The sequence below is a fragment of the Scyliorhinus canicula genome, chromosome 25 (genome assembly GCF_902713615.1).
Source record: "Scyliorhinus canicula chromosome 25, sScyCan1.1, whole genome shotgun sequence".
NCBI lineage: Eukaryota > Metazoa > Chordata > Chondrichthyes > Carcharhiniformes > Scyliorhinidae > Scyliorhinus > Scyliorhinus canicula.
This window is the reverse complement of record NC_052170.1, coordinates 15,739,616-15,761,032: the sequence shown is the minus strand read 5'-3', so window position 1 is coordinate 15,761,032 and position 21,417 is coordinate 15,739,616. Positions and strand designations below refer to the sequence as shown.

Here is a 21,417-nt window from a genome sequence, read left to right as displayed (position 1 = left end):
AACTTTGGATGGTCCTGCCACCTTTACCCTGATGGGAACTCTGGAAGACTTCGAGGAACAAATTCACTTCTGAATTCCAAAGTAACTATTTAAGAAACCAAGTCCCAGCCTCGCGCGGGCCACCCACCAAAACCAAGAAGAAAAAAAGCAGCAACAATGATGGGTTTTGTGTCAATGATGCTGAATGGAATTTAATCCTTTGTGGTTTGAGCATTAAACACTCGGCCTCATGGAGAAAGTTTATTGTTTGTTTTGGGATGGTCCTTCGACGGACTCTTAAGCATGGGACTTTGTTCTGAGACAGACTGTAGACATTCTCTGGTATCTGCTTCACACTTGTTTATTAGTGTTCCATCTGAACAGGTTACAGAGTCGGCACCTTTCTCCCCAGCATGATTCCAACCTTACCCTTTCTCGATCTCTCCAGTGCCACGCTGTCAGTGCCATGGTGCCCGGGTGCCAGCTTGGCACTTCCAGGGTGGGGCCCAGGGGATCCTTGCCAATCGGGAGTGGGTCGTGGTTAGGTTCCCAGGGGCCTCTACCAGTTTCACAACATGATGGGGGAGCAGAAAGCGGGGCTGGCCTGAAAGGGGACCCATGGAGGATGAGTTTCCCAGGTAGGGAGCGGAGTTGTTAACTTTTATTCTATGCTGGTGCATATTTGATATTTGCTTTCTCCTGGGATACATGGCTTGTGCTACATCCCTGGAGGCTCCCGATTGGTGATTTTGCAAAGAAGAGCCAAGATAAATTGTAAAGATTCTCAGTTGTATGTGATGGTCGAAGTGGGCTGGGGTGGGCCCAGCTTGCTGTGACGCAGTTGGTGCTGAGTTGGCCCTCGCCTTGGCAGGGCTGTGTGCATCTGGAAGGTGGCCACCATTGAAAACTTTGTCTTGGTCGGGTGAGCAGTGTGCTGGTTCTTATCCTCGTCTGGCCTGGTGTTTTGGGGGAGGTTCTCCTGACTGTGTCGGGGAAGCGGGAATCGGCTCTCCCTGCCATGGCGCCCAGTTTTGAGGCGTCTTAATGAATCTTCTTCTTCTTGGGATGGGGGCCCCTCTCAGCTGGCGCTGGAGTAATTATCCTCTTTTCTTCCTAGTATGAGTGAGGATGGTGAATTGCCCTGGATGGGGTTGGGGAAGGTGCAGGTTCAGTTAGGGTGCAGGTTTGGGGTGCGCTGAATATTCTGGGGGCACAGTTTCCTATGTGTCGGGATATGCTGGGCTAGGACAGGTCTGGTGCTGTTTCCCCTGGGTGCTTGGGTTGTCCGTCTTCAAGGATGCTTTGTTTTAAAATGATTTTTATTAGGTTTTTTACACATGGCATATTTACTGGTGTAGGCAGAGAAACAAAAAAGCGGATAATAAAAACAAAAGCACTATATAGAATAAAAAAACACATTAAAAAAAAAATCAAGGGGTGGGAAAGTAAAAGCTGGGGAAGTTTCTATACATAGATGCACTGGACAGACAATAACAAAAACATGGGGAGGATGGGCAAACTCCACACGGACAGTGACGCAGAGCCGGGATCGAACCTGGGACCTCGGCGCCATGAGGCAGCAGGGCTAACCCACTGCGCCACCGTGCTGCCCTAATTCCATGATTTTGAGACATTCTTCTTTACCCTGGGACTTGCTCTCTGTCCCTTTCACATGCTGCCTGTTCTGACACTTTCTCTGGGCTGGTATATTCCTTCTGGGTCACATCGTATATCTGTGAGTCACTCTCTTACTCCCTATGGCTAAGGAATCGCACAGTTTGTTTTCCAAACATTGTGTTTTGTTTAATCTCCCTTTACTACTTGGAAACACAACCCTTCAATTCAAGATTCGTAAAATCTCGTTAAATGGGGGTCATCTGGAGTGAGCATGGGAACAGCTGCATTTTCATGAGCTCTGGAGATTAAAAATCCAGATGCACATCCCATAATTATTTATTTCTGGTGTACTGGATTGGATTGGACTTGTTTATGTCACGTGTACATGTCTCGTGGGGGGGGGGGGGGGGGGGGGGGGGAGAAGAGGAGGAAGCCCCCCAAGCAATGAGAGTACATACAACACTGCAATACAAAATAACATTGGGTGGGGAGGTGCCGCTAATGTTGCTTGCTTCTCCCAGTCGGTTTTTGCTGTTGTGTGTTTGTTTTCTCTTTGGATGGCCGTCATTCCTTCCTCCTGTACTTTCTTACTGTCTGTTACCATCCTGTGTTCGTTATGGTCGTTGTCATTTCCCTTGCTCTCCTCCCAGCTTGGTTCCCCTCGTCTTTCCCCTCCTCTGTTGTTCTTTGCCCCCCACTCCTTCTTCCACCTCCCTTTACCCCCCCCCTCCCTGTAGTTCCCCTTTCTTTTCTGTTGTGTTTGGTTACCCCTTATTACACGGACCCCCCCCCCCCCCCCCCCCCCCACCTGGGTCTTCCCCACCCCGCTTCCTTCTCTTTTCTCTTGCTTTGGCTACTTTCCCCTAGCTCTTTGCGAATTGATTATTTATTTCTTTGTTCATTGATCACAAACAAGTTCCAGAACAGTTGGGTGACTGGTTCCCATGTTCTGAAGAAGCCATCATCCGACCCCTGGATGGCAAATTTGATTTTCTCCATTTGAGATATTCCGAGAGGTCAGACAGCCAGTCTGCAGCTTTGGATAGTGCTGCTGACCGCCAGCCGAGCAGGATTCTACAGTGGGCCACTAGAGAGGCAAAGGCAAGGGCATCCGCCCTCCTCCCCAGGAATAGATTTGGCTGACCTGATACCCCGAAGACCATCACTTTCGGGCACAGCTCCACCCTCATCCCCACCACTTTGGACATGGCCTCGAAGAAGGCTGTCCAGTACCCCGCAAGTCTGGGGCAAGACCAGAATATGTGGGCGTGGTTGGCCGGGCCTCCTTGGCACCGTTCACATCTGTCCTCCACCTCCGGGAAGCACCTACTCATTCGGGTTCTTGTTAAGTGGGCTCTATGTACCACTTTTAGTAGCTAGAGTCAATGGATGGGAGACAGGTTCGTGTGATGGACTGGGCTGAGTTCACGACTCTCTGAAGTTCCTCGCGGTCCTGGGCCGAGCAGCTGCCATACCAGGCTGTGATGCAGCCAGATAGGATATGTTCTATGGTGCATCTGAAAAAGTTGGTCAGAGTTAATATGGACATGCCAAATATCCTTAGTTTCCTGAGGAAGTATAGGCATTGTGCTTTCTTGGTGGAAGCGTCGATGTGGGTGGACCAGGACAGATTATTGAAGATGTGTACCCCGAGGATTTTGAAACTGCTAACCATCTCCACCTCGGTCCCGTTGATGCTGACAGGGGTGTGTACGGTACTTTGCTTCCTGAAGTCAATGACCAGCTCTTTAGTTTTGCTGGCATTGAGGGAGAGATTGTTGTCCTGTATATGTATAGATTGTATATGTCCTGTGCTATGTTCCTGAAAGATCCTGGCTCGATTTTGTGATGAGCCGAGTTAAATCAAAAAGCCCTTGTTTGATTGAGACAGTTAGGGGTGGCCGGGGTTTGACCCAGCTTGCAGTGGCGGTTTTGCCGGTGATTGGGCCGATGCTTCAGCATCTAGATGATGACCACCATTGTGGATGATTTTGTGGTTGATGGTCTCGGTTCCTTGCCACAGGTTGTTAGTGCTCACTTTGATGAACTGCAAAATATCCTTGAGAAACTTGCTCAATAGGGCAGTCTCTTTGTTGAGGCCTCCCTTTCAGTCCTTGGAAATCCTGTTGTATGGTATGTCGATTACCTGGTCGATTCAGGATTCAGGGAGATGGGGCTGGACAGGGAGAGTTTGCATACCCTGGGCTGGATTCTCTGAGCTCTGCGCCGAAATTGCGAAACGCGATCGGCCGAGGAATGGGATCTTACGCCGAAAACGGCTCCGACGACAGTTCTGCGCCTATTTTAGATTCTCCGCACCCACAAAAATGTCGGGATTGCGGCGGGCGCAAACGCCCGGAGAATCGCGGGAGGTACCCCGACGGCCGATTCTCCGGGCCTTTACCGATTCGGTACCCCGGATGGGCCAAATGGCGTCGTTCTAACCACGTATAAAAAATAGTCAACCTGTCGTGTTGGCTGTTGAGCTGTCTGGAGGAGGTAAAGGTCGGCGTGCGGGTACCTCGGCTCCCGAAAAGGATACGGCCGTGACTACTGCGGTGGGGGGGGGGCGCCGAGTGGGGGGGAGACAGGCTGAGCAGCCGGGAACCACCCGTCATGACAGGGCGATGCCCACACTACGGACGCCATTACAGCGGTTATGTTGATGGGCATCCATCCAGGGCACTGGCTGCTGGGTGGGGGAGGGTGGGAGGGTGGTTGCCCTCCATGGTCAGGGGAGTGTCGGTGAAGGGAGTGGGGGAGACAGGCCCCTGGACCAGTGTTTTTTTAAAACAAAGCAATGTTTATTCTGTGAACTCAAGTTATCTTTTTAAAACAAATAGTGAATATCTTAGCAACCAATAAATCAAATACACCCCCCAAAATATACAACACTAAATAACCTGTATGCTGTCTTTTTAACATCCAAAAGACTTAACAAACCTTCAAACAGGAGCACATTAGATTTATATTGGGATTATTATTTAAACAATAAAATATTAAAGCATGCTGCTGTGCAGAGACCTGGGTGTGCTCGTGCATGAGTCACAGAAAGTTGGTTTACAGGTGCAACAGGTGATTAAGAAGGCAAATGGAATTTTGTCCTTAATTGCTAGAGGGATGGAGTTTAAGACTAGGGAGGTTATGCTGCAATTGTATAAGGTGTTAGTGAGGCCACACCTGGAGTATTGTGTTCAGTTTTGGTCTCCTTACTTGAGAAAGGACGTACTGGCACTGGAGGGTGTGCAGAGAAGATTCACTAGGTTAATCCCAGAGTTGAAGGGGTTGGATTATGAGGAGAGGTTGAGTAGACTGGGACTGTACTCGTTGGAATTTGGAAGGATGAGGGGGGACCTTATAGAAACATTTAAAATTATGACGGGAACAGATAGGATAGATGCGGGCAGGTTGTTTCCACTGGCGGGTGAAAGCAGAACTAGGGGGCATAGCCTCAAAATAAGGGGAAGTAGATTTAGGACTGATTTTAGGAGGAACTTCTTCACCCAAAGGGTTGTGAATCTATGGAATTCCTTGCCCAGTGAAGCAGTTGAGGCTCCTTCATTAAATGTTTTTAAGGTAAAGATAGATAGTTTTTTGAAGAAAAAAGGGATTAAGGGTTATGGTGTTCGGGCCGGAAAGTGGAGCTGAGTCCACAAAAGATCAGCCATGATCTCATTGAATGGCGGAGCAGGCTCGAGGGGCCAGATAGCCTACTCCTGCTCCTAGTTCTTATGTTATATTCAATACTGAGACCTTTTTACAATTCTGAGTTCGCCAAATGATCCATAGATAGTTTTTGGATGGCAGAGATTAACAGCAGTGCAGCTCACAGAAAACACAGACATACCCAAGCTCTTTCTCAAACTGAAACTAAAAAAAGACAGAAGTAGAGAAGTAGAGCTCAGCTCCACCCATACTCTGAAATTACTCCAGTAACATGAGCAGCTCCATTTCTTAAAGGTATATTTCTTAAACACCCATTTCTTAAAGGGTACTCTCACGTGACATCACAAACAGTGCAGCACTCTCTCAGCACTGTGCTGGGTCTGTAGGCCCACATGCTCAATTCTCTGGAATGGGGCTTGAACCCATAACCTACTGAACTCCAGAGAACAGAATGCTCCAATGTGGTAGACACCCATGCCAGCAAGAGTGCACGTCGTTTACCTGCTTTTTGCAGTAGGTCTGAACTGCCCGGCTTAGGTGGTGCAGCTGTTGGGGAGGGGGGTGGGCAATGGGTGTTGCAAAGTGAGGGAGGGGGTGCCAGGGGCTGCAAACAAAGTGCTGTTTTGCAGGCGAACCCTTTCTTTAAAAACTGATTTTAACACTGCAGGGATTGGGTCAAATTCCACATCTACTGCTGGATCAGTCAGGACACTTCCAATGACAAATTTGCAGTATTTGTATGTTGGGTCATCCTGAAGGCATGGGTCATGGGCAGGGGACCCGTGGTGGTCTGACATTCAAAGAGCCCCTACCCTCAGATCAACAATGCACCCTCCCTCCCCATATAATTACAGTCACATTGTGCCAAATGGCCATGGATTCGCGAGGCCAATATCTTTTGTAAAAGTCCATGTTCCCCACAGTTTGTACGGACTGATCTATTTTGTTAGAACTTTAACACAGATTTGTAAGTGAACCAGTTTTGAAAGCAAGCACAATCAAAAGGAAATCTGACAAAACTCTCAAATCTGACAGCAGCAAAATCGCAAATAAAATAGAAGTCCTTCTGCTCCGAGGGTCTTTTATCCCACCCTTGGGTGACAAATTGTTAAAACCGTTGCCGCCTGCCTGCCCTTTTTTGCCCGTACGATGTGTGCTAAATCAGAAAAGATTTTTTAAAGGACTCCGTTGGCCTGTTAATTGACGGTGGGCGTGGCTGCAACTCCTGTAAGCGCCTGCCAACCTCAATATTACACGCGTGCGCAATGGCATTGGGATGTACGCCCGACTTCATTTTACACAATTCTTTGTGCATTTGGATCGGGTGTGCGCAAAATTCAAGCCATAGTCTATTGCGTGTTGGCAAAGAATTCAATACTTGTGGAGGGTAGCACAAACACAATGAGCAATGGAGAGGAGAGTTGGCCGGAATTGTCCGGCTGTTGTGACTCACCATTCCCGCCAGCAGTGCACCCCCGCCTGCAGGTTTCCCTGCGGCATGACGTGGTTAAAATGGGAAATCTCTTGGACAATGGGCGGGAAGATAGAATCCCGCCGCTAGCCAAGGGCGCATGGCCGAGAAACACGCGGCTGGCCGACCAGAGAATCCCGCTGAAAAGAAAGGTTGGCAACAGTGACGGGCATTGTAACAGTCTCTCGTTAAATGGAATTGATTTCTTCATGTTCAGAACCGGTATCTCTTTTTCCAATGTGAAACGGTTATCTTTCTGCACAAGATTCTTCATGGTGTATACAAATGTGTTCACTTAGAACATAGAACAGTACAGCACAGAACAGGCCCTTCGGCCCTCGATGTTGTGCCGAGCAATGAGCACCCTACTCAAACCCACGTATCCACCCTATACCCGTAACCCAACAAACCCCCACTTAACCTTACTTTTAAGGACACTATGGGCAATTTAGCATGGCCAATCCACCTAACCCGCACATCTGAAACTGGAGCACCCAGAGGAAACCCACGCACACACGGGGAGGACGTGCAGACTCCGCACAGACAGTGACCCAGCCGGGAACCGACCCTGGGACCCTGTGAAGCATTTATGCTAACCACCATGCTACCGTGCTGCCCATAAACTTGTTGCCTATAACTTCACCATTGGGTGGAAAAGACCTTTGGCTTCTCAATACTTTTTGGGAGATCACAGGAATTTAACATTCATTTTTCTTGTCAGTTTTATTGACCATTAAATATCAAACTGAAACCTGCACTCTCCAGCCCACATATGGACAAAGGCACCAGTTCCATGGGAACACCATCATCTCCAGGTTACAGGCACTCCTGACTTGGCCAGAGCTCTGGTTTAACATTTCATTCAACAGATGGCTCCTCTGAGAGTGCTGCACTCGCTCAGTATCGCACTGGAGTGTCAGCCTAGATATTGTGCTCAGGTCCCGGGAGTGGGCCTTGCAGCCGCAATCTTCTGATTCTGGGGTGTGTGTGCTATTGTCACTGGGCTGCACCTGATACTGAGTTGTGCTGAGAATTTGCACTTAGTCACCCAGGGCTGAGAAATGACTCGATGCCAAGATAAATCTCACAGTTGCTATGTAGACATTTGGCTGGAATTCTCATTTGCTTTTTCCTCTGTTTTAACTTCATGTTGAATGTCTTTCTGATTTCACAGAATTGAACAGGACCAGCATTAACCAATGCAGCTTGAACAATTTAACAGGACAGGTATTTATCAGGATGGGACAGGATGATAATGGGGTGAAACTTGAGATACCGAGACTGTTACCACTGCAGAGCAGGCAAAGAGGAGATTTAAGAGGGGTTTACAAATTATGAAGGATTTTGGTACACTGGGTATGAAAAATTGGTCCAGTATTTGTGGTTGGAATGACTGAACCTATCAGCATTCATCATCAATGCCGTCTAAAACTGGTACCAATATCTGCTGTCTGTACGTGAGCAGATAAAGAGGGAAATCTGAAAGTTGCTCTCAATGGGAACATAGAAACATAAAAAATAGCAGCAGGAGTGGGCCATTCGGCCCATTAAGCCTGCCCTACCATTCAGTTTGAGCTGACCCTCTATGCCAATGCCATATTCACACCCTCTCTCCATAACCCTTGATGTCTTTAGTGTCTAGGGGTGGGATTTATCGACTGCCCTGTTGCATGTTTTTTGGTGGTGAAGGCAGCCTGCCAGCGAGACCTAATGGTCCAGCTGTTGTGAACAGGTTTTCCCTTTGTCCCTCGTCACCGGAAAAAACTCATTTCCCGCCGGCGTGAACAGCCGGTAAATCCCACCCTAATAATCTATCCATTTCTATCTGAAATACGTGCACTGACTTGGCTTCCATAGCCTTCCGTGACGGAGATTTCCACAGGTTCACCACAGTGAAGAAATTTCTCCTCACTTCAGTTCTAAATGGCCGACCCCATATCCTGTGACCCCTTGTTCTCCCAACCACCAACCCCCGACCCACAGCCAGAAGGAACATCATCCCTGTATCCAGTCTGTCCGACCCTGTCAGAATTTTTATATATTTCTAGGAGATCCCCCTGTCATTCTTCTAAACATCCAGTGAATACAGTCGACCCAATCTCTCCTCGTACAACAATCCTGCCAGTCCACGAATCAGTTTGGTGAATCGTCGCTGCGCTCCCTCTGTAGCCAGGATATTTTTTCTAAAGTAAGGAGACAACACCTGCACACACAAACTGCGGATTATTTTCTCTCTTTGGTTAGACACTGAAAAAATATTTTAAAAAGGAACATCACTTCATATAGTTTTCCATACAAAAAACATGAGGTAGTTGTCTAAACCAGTTCTATCCATGCGCGTGTTCACATGTGTAATCTATGTATCTGTCTGACTGAATAAGACTATTCACAGCCTCGATGTCCCCATCATCCAGACCAACTCCGTAAGGCCCACCTCTAACCCAGCCTCTGCATACCTGTTGTTTAGACGCTTACCTTTCTTATCTCTGATGCACCATCAATTGCACGCGAGGCGAGTGATTTACCAATGTCAGGCTTTAATTAACTAGAACACAGCCTGGCGATCGTCTACAGTGGAAAGGAACGATCGTCAGGCTTCTGAGCATTTATACCTCGTTGATAGAGGCGTGGTTAACTCAGCCTCTCGGCCAATCGGTCGAGAGGCACATGACCGACCAGGGCCAATGGTAAGCCGACGTTCTGGCCCAATGGCAGACGAGTATGCAGATCATATCATCACAATCTCCAGGCGCGTCTATTCCAAAATTCCTACCTAACACCATCCTAATTTGTACCAATTGTACCAAAAGGTGTGTCTGCTCACCTATCGCCGCTGCACTTGCTGACGGACATTGGCACCAGTCCAATGAATTCTGATTTTAAAATTGTCGTTCCTGTGTTCAAACAACCTCCTGATCTCTGTAACCTCCTCCAAACCTACAGCCCATTGGGATCCCTCCAATTCTGGTCCCTTGAAAACCCCAGAATCCGTTTACTTCACCACCAGGGGCCACGAGGGAGTCTCTCCCTCAACTTCTCAGCCTCTCCATTCTCTCTCCTTCTTTAAATAAGACGGTAAAATTTTGGCACTGGCATATTTCAAACTTTTGGTCACCTACCCTGATATCGCTTTTACATGGTGTGGTGTTATATTTTGACTGGAGTCTGAAAATGCTTTAATATCTTAAGTGAGTTGTGAGGCCGGTGGGCGGACCTTCCGGTCTCGCCACTGTCAACGGGGTTCCCGCTGTTCACGCCCTCCACCAGCAGCTTGGGGGGGGGGGTGGTGATCGCTGTCAGCTGAACAGGAATATCCCGCCAGCTGTATCCCGCCAGTGGGAACAGCTGGTAAACGCCACCCATGGTTTCTATGTAACTGATGTTAACCATCTGCTTCGGGAAGATTTTGACACCTCTTTTCTCTTCTTCACACAGACATCCCATTCTGCATTCCAAACGTTTTGTTCACAGATGAACTCGATCGCTATCCTGGTTAATGGCCAGTGGCAGAATCAGAGTGGAACTCTCCCTTTGCAGGTCAGTCGTGGCACATTACTTGCGACACAAGTAGTGCGTAAGAACCTAAGTGTAAGTCATCCGGTTCCTCAAGCCTGCTTCGTCTTCCAATAGGATCGTGGCCTTAAGCTCTGTTCCTGTCTGCCTCCCCAAGAAACCTTCACTCCCACAAATTCATTTTACTCACCAATCTGACCAAAGCCTTTCACTCAGTAAATCGTGGGGCTCTGTGGGTTGTGCTCCAAAGATTTAGATGTCCAAGAAACTTGATCACAATCCTGCAAAGGTGTGCAAGATTATGAGGAGCACTGACAGTGTGGACAGGGAACAGCTATTCCCCTTAGTTTTTAAAAGATTTTTCCACAGACACCCATGCAGGCACGGGGAGAATGTGCAAACCCCACACAGACAGTGACTCGGGGCCGGGATCGAACCCGGGACCTCGGTGCCGCTAGGCAGCAGTACTAACCACTACGCCACCATGTTGCCCCCTGCAACCTTTCGTTGGAGGGTCAGTCACGAATGGACACAGGTTCAAGGTGAGGGACAGTAGGTTTAGGGGGGAATGTGAGGGGAAACATTTTTACCCAGGGGGTGGTGATGATCTGGAACGCACTGCCTGGGAGGGTGGTAGAGGCGAGTTGCCTCACATCCTTGAAAAATTACCTGGGTAAGCACTTGGCACGTCACAACATTCAAGGCTATGGGCCAAGTGCTGGCAAATGGGATTAGGTAGGCAGGTCAGGTGCTTTTCATGTGTTGGTGCAGACTCGATAGGCCAAAGGGCCTCTTCTGCACTTGTATTTCTGTGATTCTTGTGTGATACAGTGAATGACTCATGCTGATACGAGTACAAGTGTCGTGGGAAATATGCCTGCAAAATCTGAACCAGGGCCAGACAAGTCTGTGTGATAGCCCACCAACAGCCATCTCCTCCCACCCCCCACCCCCCAGTCTATTTACAATCTATTTGGCAGTGCCTAATCACCTCGTCAAAGGTCAACTGCCCTCTGGTGGCAGTATTAAATAGACAGAAAACTCTTTAATGCCACTCGCCTCCCTGCCAAACTGAACTGACCAATATTGATATGCATGATCCACACTTTACAGATGACTGCAGTGGCGTTGCCCACTCTGCACCAACACTCTGAATCTCACTACCACATGGGACGTCCTGCCCCATGTGCCCAAAGATGTGCTGAATGGCAAATATTCAGCCTGGAGCCCAGTTACCAGTGGCGTACCGCAGGGATCAGTTCTGGGTCCTCTGCTGTTTGTGATTTTCATTAACGACTTGGATGAGGGAGTTGAAGGGTGGGTCAGTAAATTTGCAGATGATACGAAGATTGGTGGAGTTGTGGATAGTGAGGAGGGCTGTTGTCGGCTGCAAAGAGACATAGATAGGATGCAGAGCTGGGCTGAGAAGTGGCAGATGGAGTTTAACCCTGACAAGTGTGAGGTTCTCCATTTTGGAAGGACAAATATGAATGCGGAATACAGGGTTAACGGTAGGGTTCTTAGCAATGTGGAGCAGAGAGATCTTGGGGTCTATGTTCATCGATCTTTGAAAGTTGCCACCCAAGTGGATAGAGCTGTGAAGAAGGCCTATGGTGTGCTAGCGTTCATTAGCAGAGGGATTCAATTTAAGAGCCGTGAGGTGATGATGCAGCTGTACAAAACCTTGGTAAGGCCACATTTGGAGTACTGTGTGCAGTTCTGGTCACCTCATTTTAGGAAGGATATGGAAGCTTTAGAAAAGGTGCAAAGGAGATTTACCAGGATGTTGCCTGGAATGGAGAGTAGGTCTTACGAGGAAATGTTGAGGGTGTTAGGCCTTTTCTCATTAGAACGGAGAAGGATGAGGGGCGACTTAATAGAGGTTTATAAGATGATCAGGGGAATAGATAGAGTAGACAGTCAGAGACGTTTCCCCCGGATGGAACAAACCATTACAAGGGGACATAAATTTAAGGTGAATGGTGGAAGATATAGGGGGGATGTCAGAGGTAGGTTCTTTACCCAGAGAGTAGTGGGGGCATGGAATACACTGCCTTTGGAAGTAGTTGAGTCGGAAACATTACGGACCTTCAAGCGGCTATTGGATAGGTACATGGATTATGGTAGAATAATTGAGTGTAGATTAATTTGTTCTTAAGGGCAGCGCGGTAGCACTGTGGCTAGCACAATTGCTTCACAGGGTCCCAGGTTCGATTCCGGCTTGGGTCACTGTCTGTGGGAGTCTGCACATCCTCCCCGTGTGTGCGTGGGTTTCCTCCGGGTGCTCCGGTTTCCTCCCACAGTCCAAAGATGTGCAGGTTAGGTGGATTGGCCATGATAAATTGCCCTTAGTGTCCAAAATTGCCCTTAGTGTTGGGTGGGGTTACTGGGTTATGGGGATAGGGTGGAGGCGTTGACCTCGGGTAGGGTGCTCTTTCCAAGAGCCGGTGCAGACTCGATGGCCGAGTGGCCTCCTTCTGCACTGTAAATTTTATGATTAATCTAGGACAAAGGTTCGGCACAACACCATGGGCCGAAGGGCCTGTTCTGTGCTGTATTTTTCTATCTTCCATGTTCTCTACTGTAGGGATTCTAATTCATTCTAAATCACGTGGGTTGAGAATCGGCCTGTTCAGTCACGTAAACAGTCATGGCAGAAATTCACAAATTGAGGCACCTTCATTGTGGATCAGAAATCTATCCAACTCAGCTTTGAATGTGTCCAATATCTCACATTGGAGTGGGAACCAAATTTTGCCACACAATCGTGTATGTATAGGGAGCATAGTAGGGGCTAAGTACGCCGCCTTGCAGGGTCCTGGTACTGAGGACTGTTGTGGAGGAGATGTTGTTGCCATAGAATCATAGAATCCCTACAGTGCAGAAGAAAGCCATTCGGCCCATCGGGTCTGCACTGACCCCTCAAATGAACACTTCTCCCATGTCCACCCGCCCCATCCCTGCAACCCCATAACCTAACGTGCAAATAAGAACATAAGAACGAGAAGCAGGAATAGGCCATCTGGCCCCTCGAGCCTGCTCCGCCATTTAATGAGATTTGTGGACTCAGTTCCACTTTCCTGCCTAAACACCATAACCCTTTATTCTTCAAAAAACTATCTATCTTTATCTTGAAAACATTCAGTGAAGGAGCCTCAACTACTTCACTGGGCAAGGAATTCCATAGATTCACAACCCTTTGGGTGAAGAAGTTCCTCCTAAACTCAGTCTGAAATCTACTTCCCCGTATTTTGAGGCTATGCCCCCTAGTTCTGCTGTCACCCGCCATTGGAAACAACCTCCCCGCATCTATCCTATCTATTCCCTTCATAATTTTATATGCTGCTCTAAGATCCTCCTGCATCCTCTAAATTCCAATGAGTACTGTCCCAGTCTGCTCAACCTCACCTCGTAATCCAACCACTTCAGCTCTGGGATTAACCTCGTGATTCTCCTCTGCACACCCTCCAGCGCCAGTACGTCCTTTCTCAGGTAAGGAGACCAAAACTGAACACAATACTCCAGGTGTGGCCTCACTGGCACCTTATATAGTTGCAGAATAACCTCTCTGGTCTTAAACTCCATCCCTCTTGCAATGAAGGACAAAACTCCATTTGCCTTCTTAATCATCTGTTGCACCTGTAAACCAACTTTTTGCGACTCATGCACTAGCACATCCAGGCCCCTCTGCACAGCAGCATGTTTTAATATTTTATCATTTAGATAAATATCCCTTTTGCTGTTATTCCTACCAAAATGGATAACCTCACATTTGTCAACATTCTATTGCATCTGCCAGACCCTAGCCCCTTCATTTAAACTATCCCAATCCCTCTGCAGACTTCCAGTATCCTCTGCACTTTTCGCTTTACCACTCATCTTAGTGTCGTCTGCAAACTTGGACACATTGCACTTGGCCCCCAACTTCAAATCATCTATGTAGATTGTGAACAATTGTGGGCCCAACACTGATCCCTGAGGGACACCACTAGCTACTGATTGCCAACCAGAGAAACACCCATTAATCCCCACTCTTTGCTTTCTATTAATTAACCAATCCTTTATCCATGCTATTACTTTACCCTAAATGCCATGTATCATTATCTTATGCAGTAATCTTTTGTGTGGCACCTTGTCAAAAGCTTTCTGGAAATCCAGATATACCACATCCATTGGCTCCCTGTTGTCTACCGCACTGGTAATGTCCTCAAAAAATTCCACTAAATTAGTTAGGCACAACCTGCCCTTTATGAACCCATGCTGCATTTGTCCTTTCTACCGTCCTTTCTTTTTTTTGGTATGAACTTTTGCTGAGCACTGTGAAAAATTGCTTGGAAGGTTCTCCACTGTTCCTCAACTGTTTCACCATAAAGTCTTTGCTCCCAGTCTATCTTAGCCTGCTCTTCTCTCATCCCATTATAATCTCCTTTGTTTAAGCACAAAACACTAGTGTTTGATTTTACCTTCTCACTCACCCTCCATCTGCATTTTAAATTCCACCATATTGTGATCACTCCTTCCGAGAGGATGAAAATGAAATGAAATGAAAATTGCTTATTGTCACAAGTAGGCTTCAAATGAAGTTACTGTGAAAAGCCCCTGGTCGCCACATTACGGCTCCTGTTCGGGGAGGCTGGTACGGGATCCATAACTATGAGATCATTAATCCTGTCTCATTAAACAGGACCAGATCTAGGATCGCATGTTCCCTCGTAGGTTCCATTACATACTGTTCTAGGAAACTATCACAGATACATTCTATAAACCCCTCCTCAAGACTGCCTTGACCGACCTGGTTAAACCAATCGACATGTAGATTAAAATCCCCCATGATAACTGCTGTACCATTTCTACATGCATCAGTTATTTCTTTGTCTTTTGCCCGCCCTACCTTAATGTTACTATTTGGTGGCCTATAGACTACTCCTATCAGTGACTTTTTCACCTTACTATTCCTGATTTCCACCCAAATGGATTCAACCGTATCCTGCATAGCACCAAAGTCATCCCTCACATGCCCGGATGTCATCCTTAAATAACAGAGCTACTCCACCTCCCTTACCATCCACTCTGTCCTTCCGAATAGTTTGATACCCTTGTATATTTAACTCCCAGTCATGACCATCCTTTAACCATGTTTCAGTAATGACCACTAAATCAGTCATTCACGATAATTTGCGCCATCAACTCATTTACCTTATTACGAATACTATGAGCATTCAGGTAAAGTACCCTTATGTTGGCTTTTATACCTCCGTTATGAATCTTAACACCTCTATCAGTTAACCTCTCCAAAGTTATTTTTTCTTTTAACTTTTCTCCTAATTTTCCTTATCGTTGAACCCATATCTTCATGTAATAACTGCTGCTTCGCTTTCCATTTATGTTTTTACTTCCCATTTTATTCCTTTTACTATTACTGGACCTATTCACTGAGCTCTCCTCAGTCACTGTACCCTATACTGTTGCCCTTTTTGATTTTTGACGATGGCTTCTCTGCCTTACAATTTCCCCCTTACTGCCTTTTGTTTCTGTCCTCATCTTACTTCCCTCCGACTTCCTGCATCGGTTCCCATCCCCCGCCACATTAGTTTAAACCCTCCACAACAACACTAGCAAACACCCCCTCTAGGACATTGGTTCCAGTCCTGCCCAGGTGTAGACTGTCTGGTTTGTACTGGTCCCACCTCCCCCAGAACCGATTCCAATGCCCCAAGAATTTGAATCCCTTCCTCTTGCACCATCTGTCGAGCCACGCATTCATCCTATGTATCCTGACATTCCTACTCTGATTAGCTCATGGCACTGATAGCAATCCTGAGATTAATACCTTTGGGGTTCTACTTTTTAGTTTAACTCCTAACTCCCTGAATTCAGCTTGTAGGACCTCATCCTGTTTTCTATCTATATCATTAGTGCCTATATGTACCACGACAGCTGGCTGTTCACCCTCCCCCCCCCCAAGAATGTCCTGCAGCTGCTCCGAGACATCCTTGACCCTTGCATCAGGCAGGCAACGCACCATCCTGGAGTCTTGATTGAGTCCGCGGAACTGCCTGTCTATTCCCCTTTGATTGAGTCCCCTATGACTATAGCCCTGCCATTCCTCTTCTTGCCCTCCTGTGCAGCAGAGCCAGCCACGGTGCCATGAACCTGGCTGCTGCTGTCTTCCCCTGGTGAGCCATCTCCATCAACAGTATCCAAAATGGTGTATCTGTTTTGCAGGGAGATGACCGCAGGGGGCACCTGTACTTCCTTCCAACTCTTGTTCTGTCTTTTGGTCACCCATTTTCGATCTCCCTCATTAATTTTCACCTGCGGTGTGACCAACTCAGCGAACGTGCTATCCACGATGTCCTCAGCATCGCGGATGCTCCAAAGTGAGTCCACCCACAGCTCCAGAGCCGTCAAGCGATCTAACACGAGCTGCAGCTGGACGCACTTCCTGCACGTGAAGGAGTCAGGAACACTGGAACGGTCCCTGAACTCCCACATCGCACACGCGGAGCATGGCACGGGTCTGAGTTCTCCTGACATGTCTTAACCCTTAAATTAACTTATATATTATTGTTATTATTTTTTAAAACTTGTTTTAATATCTCTCCTTATTATACCGATTTTGTTTTTATAGTTAAAATTCTAAACTTCAAATTCTTACCTTCACGTACCACTTACCTTCGCTTTCACCACATATGCCTTTACATCACCTACCTTTCCAGGGTATTCCGTGGCTTTCTCCCTGCTGATGCAAAATGCAAAACAGAAGGAGAAACAATGGGGAAAGCACCTCTTTCCAGTCTACACCGAATTCCCGCTCTACTTCAAATTCCCAAGGTTTGACTTCACTCTGGCTGCCTCACCACTGTGTCACCATGCCACCCAGAAAACACCCTTGGATACTGATAGCCCTTTGCTCTGGCTCCTGTGCAGCATTGAGTGAGATTACGGGGATAGGGAGGGGGGAGTAGGCCTAGGTAGGCTGCTCTTTTAGAGAGTCGGTGCAGACTCGATGGGCCAAATGGCCTCTTCCACACTGTGGTGATTCGATGATTCTAACTCCAGCCCGAGATTTGCCCACTAAGTCGCAGCTGCTCTTTGTTTGAAGTCCATATAATATAAAAGGCACAATCCAAAAGAAGGTACGAGCAGAGGGAGCTGGGTGTATATTAGGGATGAGCAACAAATGCAAGCGATGCCCACATCTCATGAATGAATAAAAGAAAATCCATGCACAAGTCACTGAAAGTGGCAGAACAGGTTGAGAGAGTGGTTTACGAAGCAAAGAGTTTGCTGGGCTTTATTAACAGAGGCATAGAGTACAAGAGTAAGGAAGTTATGTTGAACTTGTAAAAGTCACTAGTTTAGCCTCAGTATGGCATCAGGTCCTGGGCACCACACTTTGGGAAGGAGGTGGACACATTGGAGGGAATGCAGGAAAGATTCATGAGAATGATTCCAGGGATGGGGAACTCCAGTTATGAAGATGGATTGGAGAAGTTGGGACTGTTTTCCTTGGAGAAAATGAAGCCAAGAGTAGATTTGATAGAGAGGGGCAGAGTAGATCGGGAGAAACTGATCCCATTCCTGAAGGGATTGAATACCAGAGGGAGTAGATTTAAAGTAATTGGCAAAAGATGCAAAAGTGATATGAGAGAAAGCTTCTTCGCACGGCAACTGGTCACAGTATTGTTACGACACCCTGAGCAAGTGTGCGGTGGATTCCAGCCCCACTTGTCCTGGGGTCAAAGCACGAGTGAATTAACCAATAATTCTGAGAAAAATTCCCAAATTTGGTCCTTGGTTGCCCAGCAATTACAGTCACCAGGTTTGTAAGTTGAAACAGAACAACTGTTTATTTATAGCAAGAATAATGATGGAATACGCAGTAATTACAACAGGATAACAAGCAAGCTAACCTAGTACCCCCTTTTACTGTCCCACCCTCTACCCACACACACAAGACAGGCAAACACAGAGGGGAAAGGGGTGAAAATAATAAAGATGAAGGTTACAAGGTCTTTGCTTCCAATAGTGGTTCTGTAGCAGACGTTTCTCACAGCATGCTGGTTGATCAAACCCCCTGGTGTACAGCTGGTAATGGCCTTCTTGCAGAGTCATTGATTCAGTACAGCACTTACAGGCAGCAGGCCTTCTCGAGAGTTACTTTAGTTCTTCTCAAACTTGGCCTTCATTCAGCTCGAGGTTCACACTCAGACCTATTTCTTTTTTGAGACAATTTATTTCACATCAAACCTTGCTTCCAGATCATGGTTTGACGTCAGGCCTCTGTAGTCTCAAGAGAATGACACCCAGTCTTGCTGCAGAGCGAGTCAGCCCCCACACTGCCCTTCTGAAGAGGATTAGTTAGATCCTTTTTGGAGAGTGTGAGCCAGATTCCTCCATCCAGGCTGCAGAATCAAAGTTAACAGTGACTGAATAGGATGAAACAGGCAGGACCCTCACAGTCTGAAATATGTTACCTGAGAGTGTGGTGGAGGCAGATTCAATGCAAAACTTCAAAAGAGAATTTGACTGTTATCCCAAAAGTAAGAATGTACAGGGTTACGGGGAGAAGGCAGGAGAGTGTGACTATGGAATTGCCCTTTCGGAGAGCCGGGGCAGGCATGATGGGCCAAATGGCCTCCTTCTGTGCTGTAGCCATTTTGTGATTCCAAGCAACTATGACAACCTTTAAATAAAACGGGCTTTAACAATGATCCAAGTTCACTGAACAGGAAGTGAAATTTTTCTCCTCCACAGGACATCATTTCAAACACCAGCGATCTTCTCGAGAATGATTCCCTGTGGGAAAACATGGATAAGGAACAGCGACTGCTTTCAGCATCCATTTTACTGCAGTCCATGAAAAATCTTGTCATAGCAACCGGTCTGAATTTACCCGATCAGGGAAAGAAAAAATCATCAAGTAAAAAGATTGGTGAGTTCAACAAAATATATTTTATATCATGTATTTTCTTAAGGCAGTTGTGTGCATTCTATCAGCCATAATCTGCACTGGCCTGGAGTGAGAGTGACATTAAGGCAGCATTTGACCAAGTGTGGCATTAAGGAATCCCAGCAAAACTGAAGTCAATGGAAATGTTAGTAACTTGGGGAAGCCAACAGGAGTGGAAACAAGGATTTATTGAACTATGTCCAACACTCTGCCCCCGGCAGTAACTCTCTCCCATTCAGTCCTTGGTGGGAGAGCCAACAGATCCGGGCTCTGCTTGGGGTTGTTCATGTGTCGTCTTCAATGAACTCCAGCTGGGTGGTCTCCGCCCCCTACCTGGGAAGCTCGTGCCCCACGGGTCGCAGGGGGACACTGGTCCTGGGGGGGGGGGGGGGGGGGGGGTTATGACAGAAATCAAGCAGAAAGCTCTCTATTGGTTGGAGTGATGCTTCTCGGACAAAAGGAAAATGGTTGCAGCTGTTGGAGGTCATTCAAGCTGTCGGAGGTCAGACCCGGGGTATCACTACAGGACTTCCTCAAGGTAGGCAGAAGGCCCAACCGTGTTTAGCTGATTCAGCAATGACGTTCCCTCCATCACAAAGTCAGGAGTGAGGATGTTTGCTGACGATTGTACAATGTTTGGCATGATTCGCGACTCCATAGGTACTGAAGAGGTATCTGCCCATGTGCAGCAAGACCTGGACAACATCGGTTTTGGGCTGATAAGCAGCAAATAGTATTCGTGCCACACAAGTGCGATGACTATCTCCCACAAGACAGGGGCCGGGATTCTCACCTACCTGGCGGGGCAGGGGATCCCGGCGTAGCGGAGTGGCGCCAACCACTCCGGCGTCGGGCCTCCCCAAAGGTGCGGAATTCTCCAAAAAACCGGTGCCAACGGCCTTTGACGCCCGCCGCCCGGCATCGGGGCTGGCCGAAAGGCCTTCGCCAGTTCACGAATGCGCCGGTGCGTTAGCGGCCGCTGACGTCACCACCGGCGCATGCACGGTAGGGGGGGTCTCTTCTCCGCCATGGTGGAGGCCGTGGCGGCGGCGGAAGAAAAAGAGTGCCCCCACGGCACTGGCCGGCCCGCCGATCGGTGGGCCCCGATCGCGGGCCAGGCCACCGTGGGGGCACCCCCCGGGGTCCGATCACCCAGGGGCCCCCGCAGGACCCCGGGGGCCCGCTCGCGCAGCCAATCCCGCCGCCACCAGAGGTGGTCGAAACCACGGCGGTGCGATTGGCCTCTCAGCGGCGGGACTTCGGCCCATCGCGGGCCGAGAATCGCCGCGTGGGGGCCCGCCGATCGGCGCGGTGCGATTCCCGCCCCAGCCAATTCCCGGGTGGCGGAGAATTCCGGCCACGGCGGGGGCGGGATTTACGCCAGCCCCGGGCGATTCTCCGACCCTGCGGACCCTCCCTTTGAAATTCAATGGCATTATCATTGCTGAATCCCCCAGTATCAACATTATCACTGACCAGATACTGACTGGACAAGCCATATGAATATTTTGGCTACAGGATCAGGTCAGAGGCTGAGGATTCTGCAGTGAGTAATTCACCTCCTGACTCCACAAAGCCTCTCCATCATCTACATGGCACAAGTCAGGAGTATAGAATACTCCCCACTTGCCTCGAGGAATTCAACACCATCCAGGACAAAACAGCCCTCTTAATTGGCACCCCAACACTACCTTCAACATTCACTCGCTACATCGCCAATGAACACTAGCAGCAGTGGGTACCATCTATGAAATGCTTGAGGCAACTCAGCACCTTCCAAACCCACAACCTCCACCACTTAGAAGCAACAAGTGCATAGCAACACGGCCACCCAGAAGTTCCTCTCCAAGCCATTCACCATCCTGACTTGGAATAACATCGCCATTCTTTCATTGCCCCTGTGGGAAAGTCCTGGAACTCCCACTACAACAGCACTGTGGGTTCAAGAAGGCAGCTCACCACCACCTTCTCATGGGCAATTAAGGATGAGAAATAAATGTTGGCCTAGCCAGCAACAGCCACGTTTCTTAAATTAATAAATAAAAAGTTCTTTGCATAACATCCAGTTTTGGAATATGTTCAGATGTTAAGTCATTCTCCAATCTCTGAGATATTAGATAAGTTTGCCAAGACAGATACTTATGACCCTGAGTGCCAATCCCGACCCTGGCGAATCCGACAGAGTTTTTCATTGGAATTGCTCATGCTCCATGAG

At 47.9% G+C, this 21,417-nt stretch overlaps 1 protein-coding gene across 1 annotated transcript in view; it reads left to right on the top strand.

Annotated features, from left to right (window-relative positions):
- The window catches only part of LOC119957244 (adhesion G protein-coupled receptor E2-like), a 72,392-nt gene that overhangs the window by 15,687 nt on the left and 35,288 nt on the right, over positions 1–21,417 (top strand). The window contains exons 3-5 of the mRNA XM_038785089.1: positions 7,908–7,960; positions 10,169–10,270; positions 19,007–19,184. Of these exons, the coding sequence (XP_038641017.1) occupies positions 7,908–7,960; positions 10,169–10,270; positions 19,007–19,184 (333 nt within the window). The remainder of the gene's footprint in view (positions 1–7,907; positions 7,961–10,168; positions 10,271–19,006; positions 19,185–21,417) is intronic.